We start from the raw sequence: 8,665 nt of genomic DNA, 5'->3' as shown, positions 1-8,665 counted from the left end.
CGATCAGAGGAACTAGGAAGACTCCAGCTGGATCAGTTGAAATTCCAAGTGGAGCCAAGATATCAGAGGACAGCCCCCCAGCCACCAAGCCAGAAGCCACATTCAGAGCCGTCAGCGAGCTGTCAGAGGTAAAAGAGTTGATGAGTTCGCTTATCGGACTCAAAAAACGGTTAGCAAATTGCAAATCGCAATTTGAAAAAATGGAAATCCTATTGGACTTCCTCGATAAATTAGATTAAATCTAATGGGTTTAAGCGTGGTCTTCTGGAATTCCAATGGGATTCGCCGGAAGGTGGACGAAATGATGCAGATGGTTCACAACTTGGGCGTGGATATTATAATGTTAACCGAAACCCGTCTAAAGCCGGAACATAATTTTAAAGTCGCTGGTTTTAACTGTTACCGTAACGATAGGCCTAGTGGAATCGGTGGAGGGGTCGCGATTCTTATTCGAAACGAAATCAAACACCACGAGGTGAGCATTCCCGAGACCGAGTGCCTCGAAGCGGTAGCTGTTTCGATAATTGTCGACAATAAAAAACTATTATTAATCTCAGCATACTACCCTAAACAAGGAGGACCATTTCGAAGTGATATTCGTAAAATTATCGCCTCTGGCGAACGCGTAATTGTGGCCGGTGATTTTAACGCAAGACACTCGCTGTGGAACTGCGATCGCGCAAACCAAAACGGAAATACTTTACTAGATATTTTAGGAAAACGCGATATACATGTAGAATTTCCAAACTCGCACACCTTTTATCGCAATGGTAGGCCGTCAACGCTTGACATAGCGATTTGCAAAAACTTCCCAGGCATGGCGCTTGAAACCTTGCAACAATTATCGTCAGATCACTTACCGGTTAAATTTACAATTGGTATCAATGCTGAGAAAATAGATAGAAGTTATTATGTTTTTTCAGAAGCCGACTGGCCCGGTTTTAAAGAGCATGTAAATAACAGCTTACACGTCAACGCGTCCTTGTTCTTTCGTAACAAAATCCAAATAGATGCCGGGATAAAACAATTTACCGAATCGATATGTGACGCTGTAGCTGCTCATACTCCGCGTCGGCCCTTAGACACGTTTAAATTAAAATTAACGTCAGAAATTAAGGAATTAATCGCGACAAAAAATCGTCTTCGAAAGCGCTGGCAAAAGAGCAGAGACAAGGAGTTGAAATCCCAGGTAAATTCTCTCACAGCAGCGATCGCGCGTCAAATCTCAAGTTTAAAAAATCATTCGTGGTCGCGTAAACTCGAAACCGCAAATACGCAGGATAATAGCATTTGGCGTTTATCAAAAGCCGTCCGTCGGAAAAATTGCAACATTCCACCGCTAGTTACCGCTAATGGCGATAAAGCTACGACCGACGTAGAAAAAGCCGAAATCCTCGCGAACAATTTCGAAAAATCACACGGTTTGACTAAAAACATGAAACATGCAGAAACGGATCGCTACGTCATGCAGTCCGTAGAAAATTTTCGCGAACTTGAAATTTTAGAAGAAATTCCTCTTAAGGATCTACTGATTAAACCTTATGAAATCTGCCAAGCAGCTCATAGGTGTAAGATTAGGAAAGCCCCGGGAGCTGATAAAATAGAAAATATCGTATTAAGGTACTTGCCTCAGAAGGCGCAGATTTATCTTTGCAAAATTTTAAACGGCTGTCTTAAAATTGGTTACTTTCCCGTGGCTTGGAAATCTGCCACCATTTTTCCAATTTCAAAAGCCAGGAAGGACCCCACGCAAGCTTCTAGCTACAGACCAATTAGTCTGTTATCAACTCTCAGTAAAATCTTCGAGGGTCTCATTTTAAAAAGGATTTTACCTACGATAAATAAAACAATACCAAATTTCCAATTCGGTTTTAGATCCGGCCATTCGACCGCACACCAACTCACTCGAGTTGTCGAATTTATTTCGAAAAAATTTAATATCCGTAAGGATACCGGCATGGCTCTTTTGGACATCGAGAAGGCTTTTGACACAGTTTGGCACGATGGATTAATATATAAACTTCTTAAAGCTTAAACACCACTTCCACTCGTCCGTATAATCGACGACTATCTACGTGATAGAACATTTACGGTCACCATAAAAGGTGAAAATTCAAACCCAAGAAAAGTCCCGATGGGAGTTCCGCAAGGCAGTATTCTCGGCCCTCATCTATTCTCCGTATATATTCATGACGTTCCCGTGCCACAAAATTGTCAACTCGCGCTATATGCGGATGACCTAGCGATCTATACCTGCTCATCAAGCAGAAAAATAATTGCCAGAAGACTGGAATTTGGCTTGCAAAAACTGCGAAATTTTTACAGTAAGTGGAAAATTAAAATAAATGATTCAAAAACAGAAACCATCATGTTCTCTCGCAGATCAAAAGCGGCCATGCCATCACGTATTGTAATGAATGGTGAGGCGATTCCTTGGGCAAGATCAGTAAAATACCTAGGTCTCCACTTAGATTCCCGTCTTAACTGGAAAAGACAATTAGAGAACATCAGACAAAAAGGTCTTTCAGCAATTTCAGCTCTAGCTCCCATATTTAGAAGAAGAAGTGGTCTCAGTAGTAAAAACAAACTCTTGTTGTATAAAACTATGATACGACCACTACTTACTTATGGCGCTCCCGTGTGGTCCAGTTTATCTAATAGCTCCTACAGAAAAATAGGCGTAATTCAAAATAAGTGTTTGAGAATTTCAGTAAATGCCCACCCCAGGATTAGCCTCAACCAACTTCACTTCAGAAGTGAACGTATGGAGACCATAAAGGACTTTTGCCATAGACAGACCTTTAACTTCTATAGGAATTTAAAAAACAATAAGAGCACCAACACCTGTCTCACTGATATTGGCAAATACAACCTTAATGACCTACCGTTTAGGTATAAACATAAACTACCTAAACATATCTTAAGAGATGAACCGTCCGAGAAGTTCAACCATCTGCGTCCAGGTGATTACTGCTGTGATACCTGTAAGTCCCCGGAGAGTGTAGGGGCGCCAACTGTTCGATTTCGAATTCGTGCCGGAGGCGCTCGCCGCTAACTTCGGCACTCACGATTAAACCTTTATTATATGTAAACCTCTTAAGGCGGGTACATCAACTTTCCGTTATTGAATATATTTTTGTTATTGTTAATTAGTTGTAAGCTGTTAATTTGTTAGATTGCTCGTCTAAGATTGGTGTGAAAGTTACTTTTAAATTTTTTAATTTATAATATAAAAATAAAATTCGCAAAGAGGTTTTTGTCAACTTTTCCTCTATAAATAAATGTAATAACATTGTAAAGTTAAACATAGATTATCTTGATTTTGTAGACTTGATTTCGTAATTAAGGAAATAACTAAGGTTAGGTATTTAATATTGTGTAATTGGATATTTATGTTTTTGAAAACATGTATACGAATTATGAAAATAAAGACCTTGTAAAATTAAAAAAAAAATTTTTAATGTGCCGTTATGCATTTCACCATGTTTTGATATATTTCATAAGAAATAATTTTTATTCATTTAAATATTGTAATTAAATGTAATAATTTGGAACATTTCTTAAAAGAAAAAAATTTCAAAACACAAGACGAGATAAAATCGGCCCTTTCGTCCTTTTTCGACTCTAAAGCTACAGAATTTTATAAGAAATGAATCTTTGATTAACAAACTAGATGGTGCAGTCATCGAAAATCATGGAAATTATTTTGTATAGATTAAATAAATAATTAAAAAAATGTGTCAATACCTATGGGTACCCCTAATATTAATACGTAAGAATTTAAAAGAAAAATGTTAAAAATCCCAAAATAAATAATTTAGGCACGAAAGGGTTAATTTATTCAGATCGCCACACAGTATACGATTTGACTAATCTAGGTGGACAAAAGTCTAAAATTATAATGTTCAGATATTGCTTTTTTTTAATATTACTATACCCTTGAATGTTCCCTACAACCGGTAACGTACTCCAAAACAGTTTTTGAGTCGCGATCCCTTCAATAAAAATGGACAAAGTTACCGTTTTGGATCTAGGTAGCCGCGATTAGCCGCTTAGTGCAGCTGTGAACATTGACGTTTGTGCTTGGCTTACTGTGTTTTGTGTGATTAAAGTACTTTTTAGTGATGGATTCTTCAACTAGAGGTAATTATCAAACTATCATTGCATTTTAATCCACCAAAATATTCGTGAATACTTAGGAATACTGTCTTAAAATATACCATTTTCAAAACAACAAAAAAAACACAAAAATTAACTTTGGATGGTCTTAAAGTATGTAGTCAAGTTGAGTCAAGGCATGATAAAGCTCTAAACGTATTCTCGCATCATTATAGTTTTTTAAGAACATAATTATTTTGTGCGATTATGTGCGATTCTAAAGATTTTTAATTTGTTTCATTATAAGTGCCCAAATTTCACGAAAGTTATTATTTGACTTTTGGCGTTCTATCCCTTCCAAAGGCAGATTAAACAAAGTTATTATGTTTGTAAAGTCAAGATTTGTTGATTTGCTCCTTACACAAGATCAGGAGAAGCCCTTATGGACCTTTCTGAAAAAAGAATGTGAGAAGATTCGTGTGAAATGGCTTCGTACGATTAGACTTATTTTTAAGTGTCTATGAAAAATGGTTAAATTAAGAAGTAGTGTTTTATATGTTCCACGAATAGTCACCGAAACCAAGTTTCAGTATTGGTAAACCGAAAAAGCGTTTTTAAGATAGTTGTACAAAAACGAAAAAGCGCAAAATTCAATTGGAAAAATATAACGATGCACAGCTATTTTTTGCTGCACAATTAAGTGTGCGAGCCAGTGGAAAATGAGACGTTGCTAATTTAATGGAGGAAGTATCTACAGTTTTACCAAAACGAGCTACTGGTTATAAAAAAGCTCGGAGATGAATTAGCGTGAAAAAATAACAACGGTCTTACACCCCGGAAGAAGCGTTGGCTTTATTTATTGCAAACAATTTCACTGTGCAAATGTATGCTGAAGAAGAAGAAGGATGAAATAAAGGGTAAATTCAAAGAAATCAGTCTCATAGTAGACAAAGTTAAACCAGATTTTGGTACGAGCAACGATGGGAACACCGCAAGGGCGTTTTTCACGATTTTAAAGCAACGGCTCGTATCACCAGTATCAAAGAAAATTTAATTTATCTACTATTCTTACAGTCATAGCGTCTGGCTATAAAATGGACCCGGAAAAATATTGTTTGGAAACACGAGACTTATATATCATCCTATACCAGTGGTATAACATGCCAGCTACATTGCATAAGATCCTGATACACGGAGCAGAAATAATAGAACAAATGTCTGAAGAGGCTTCAAAGGGCAAAAACAAAGAAATTAGGAAGGTCAAATTAGGTCACACATTAAAAACTTCTCGTGTTCGCACAAATTATGATTTATTTAAATATTTAATAATGTCGTCTGATCCTTACATTTATTTGTTACGGAAACTGCCTAAGAAAAGCAGCATAAAACATTTTGCTCACATAAAAACTTTGTTAAAATCCAAATAAATTTAGTAGGATTAACAAAATTGTGTTTTATTTGCTGCCACATCTCTAAATTGTAATTTGAGACCATTTAAAATCCTATACGTTTGATTCTGAGTTTTGTCCAGCTAGATTGGTCAAATCGTACACTGTGCGCCATTTTAAAGTTAATCATCGCTATAGTTTAGTAGATCCTGACACTTTAGTTCACTCAAACCATCGTGAGTAATAAACGACATAATGGAGCAATGTGCCATTATTAAAAATCGTATTCGACTGAGTATATTTGGAGACAGCAATTTGGACAATTTTGTTCACAATATATAGTTAAACCCCCGAATCCGCAATGAGAGTGACAATAATTGGCGGGTATGCATTACGATCATGGGTTAGCGGGTGAGAGATCCAACGACGCCCGCCATTTCAGACCATTTCAGAGCAGTAGCCAACCTGACCAACGACGCGACAACTATCCAAATTATATACCTTGTAACAATATATTTGCTGTGCGTGTAATGTTTCTTTATGTGTATATCTGTGTTTTAGTATTTATCATACATCAGAAGATTTGTAATCGAATATTAAAATATATCCATAGTATAAGATCTTGCATAGCGATCCCGTGTCGAAAAATATTATTTATAATTTATATATATTATCTTGCTATCAAGTTTATAGTAATGTGACAACCAGCAACAACAAACAGTTGTAAACTCTTCTTCCACATAAGAGCGTGTTTTATCAAAAAGAAAAATTTTGATTATTATTAAATCCAGTTTCTGAATTTTTATTACAGGATGAGTAAATACTTATGGTACATATTAAAATAGTCTCAGTGTAAAAACCAGGACCGTGGAGTCGGAGTCGTGGTGTTTTGGCCGGAGTCGGATTCATGAAAAATGAGCGACTCCGACCAACCGCTGAATCTGAAGACGATTTTGAATAATATCTCAATGAATAAGAAGAAATAAAACGTCCTCGTTTGAGTCCTAATATAGTAGACGAAGGGAACTCTACTTCAAAATTTGAAAATGAATTTGACGATGCATTGAAAATAGTGGAAAAAATTGATCGAGCTTATAATTTAAATGTTAAAATGGCAATACAGCGGTATCCAGAAAACGTAAAAGATTCAATGTTGACCGTTACATCATTGCCGCCAACCCAAGTATGCGTAAAGCGGTTATTTTCCACTTTTAAAATCCTCAATTCTGATTTGAGAGCTTCTACGAATACAGATTTAATAGAAGCAATGTTGTTTTTAAGAATAAATTCAAAGAAATAATTAATAAAGTTTGATCTTGTTTTATTTTCATGCCTATAACATGAAAAATTTGACTATTTGCAAAGGTAGGAAAACAACCTGATAAAATTAAACTTTTTTGAGTCGGAGTGGAGTCGTGTTGTTAGTAAATATCGGAATTGGAGTCGTGTTTTTTTTAACGACTCAATGTAAAAACATGATTCTGCGTAATTATACCTGAAGATAATTAATTTTAGGTGCATAATAAGTTTTGATTACTTCATATTACTGACAATACTATGAAAAATGTTTGTTAATTGATATAATTAGAATGTAGTCATATCTTTAAAACAATTAATAAATTATCGATCATATTCAATGTTGAATAAGACACAGGGACTTTATAAGTATTAAATTGTATTTGATGAAATTCTCGGTAGGGACTAGACTTATGCATTTACCGCTATATAAATTAAAAAAGGTCAATTAAAATTAGTGTTAATGGAATTGACGTCCTGAAAAGAGTTGTCTTGTAAGGAGGCCGCGCCGTCTTCGGTTATGAAGTGACTCTCGACGTGAAGCTCGAACTCTTGGAATGGAAGGAATTGGAAGCGAACGCCGCACATGGGACAAATTTTGCCTACCGGTATGCACTTTTTAGATTCGTTCTCCTTGACTATTTGCTTATGCCACGGCGAATTGGCGCTCTGGTCGAACACGTCGCTGACGTCCTTGATAGAATCGTTTTGAACCTCTTCTCTGCTCGATTCCACGGTTGGATTTCCTAGTTTATTACAAGTCGGACAGAGACTTTTTTCTGGAAAACAACAAACAATACATTATAATGGATTTAGGACGATATGGAATATGCCGAGGCTTACCTGTTTGTAAATCTAAATGAGTCATATATTTTTTTAAATGGATCTGCTGTTGAATAGCCGCTCTTTTGATCTCGTTCATCTTTTCCAGCTGCTTCTTTATCTCGGCCAGCGAGTCGTTGTTGCACGTTGTCGCATCGACGTTGCCGTTGCCGTTGCCGGTGGGACTCTTGGATTCGCCCATCTGCATCTCGACCATTTGCTCGTACTGATCGACGTATTCGCTCTTTTCGATCAAGAAGCTGTCGATCAACTTGAGCGACATTTCTTCCAGGCTGTTCTTGATCTCCTTTCCGTTCTCTTCGATTTCGTTGATCCTTTTGAAATTAGACGGGTACGTGAACGTCTGAGACCTGGCCAAGTTGGGTACGGGGTATTCTATTCGCTTGGGAAGCTCTTCGCTCAAGTGAGACAGCCTCGTCCACAGCTTCTTGTTTTCGTCGGACACGAGCAGAACGTGCTGGGCCAGCTGCGACTTCTCCCTCGTCAACTGGCTTACCGTTTCTCGGAGCTTTTCCGCGTCCGTCTCGCTCCCCTTACTCTTGTTCGCTTGTCCGCACTGCGCGTTCAGTTGCAGGTTCTCTTTCTCCAGGGCGTTGATCCTGATCTGCAGCAGACAGCATCTCTCTTTCACCGTTTGCAAGGCGATCCTGGTCACGTTTTGCGTCAAGGTCAGCTCCGACTCGTCGACGCTGGAACCCTTTTTCAGTTTGTACTCCATTTTGCACCGCCACTATCTCGATCGATCGGCGCGGCGTCAACCAACGGGCGAAGCGGCTGTAGAGTGATTTTCTTTTCGCCGCGTTACTCCTAAAACAGTTTTGGCTTCAACACCTTATTTTATTGTATATTATTCATTACAAATCATTCACATTAAATCATTTTTTTTAAATATTACATAAATAAAATGTTTCTTATTTATTATTTCTCACTCCAATAAATCTGTTTATTTTTAACTTTTCAACCTTTTCATTTAATTTTGCTCATAAATGCACGCCACAACTTTCAATTTTTATCCAAAAACCAAAACACAAAATTAATAA

General features: G+C 37.2%; 1 protein-coding gene across 1 annotated transcript; it reads right to left on the bottom strand.

Annotated features, from left to right (window-relative positions):
• Nucleotides 1-3,133: 3,133 nt before the first annotated feature.
• On the bottom strand, nt 3,134-8,408 carry spn-F (C2H2-type zinc binding domain-containing protein spindle-F). The gene is made up of 2 exons (XM_088200564.1): nt 7,626-8,408; nt 3,134-7,561 (listed from the first exon to the last, which is right to left on the bottom strand). Exons 1-2 carry the CDS (start codon nt 8,341-8,343, stop codon nt 7,227-7,229), a joined length of 1,053 nt encoding a protein of 350 aa, XP_088056690.1. The 5' UTR covers nt 8,344-8,408; the 3' UTR covers nt 3,134-7,226.
• Between the last annotated feature and the right edge of the window lie 257 nt (nt 8,409-8,665).

Source organism: Plectrocnemia conspersa, unplaced genomic scaffold, assembly GCF_051122295.1.
Source record: "Plectrocnemia conspersa isolate PC_06_02 unplaced genomic scaffold, ASM5112229v1 ptg000012l, whole genome shotgun sequence".
Classification (NCBI taxonomy): domain Eukaryota; kingdom Metazoa; phylum Arthropoda; class Insecta; order Trichoptera; family Polycentropodidae; genus Plectrocnemia; species Plectrocnemia conspersa.
Note: the sequence above shows the minus strand (reverse complement) of the source record. Positions and strands in the feature narration are given on the sequence as shown.

What these genes read in the sequence shown, in the direction of transcription:
- spn-F (XM_088200564.1), bottom strand. Translation starts at nt 8,343, where the DNA reads ATGGAGTACAAACTGAAAAAGGGTTCCAGCGTCGACGAGTCGGAGCTG. An exon ending in TCATTTAGATTTACAAACAG is followed by an intron (nt 7,562 to 7,625) that starts GTAAGCCTCGGC and finishes GTTGTTTTCCAG; the next exon opens with AAAAAAGTCTCTGTCCGACT.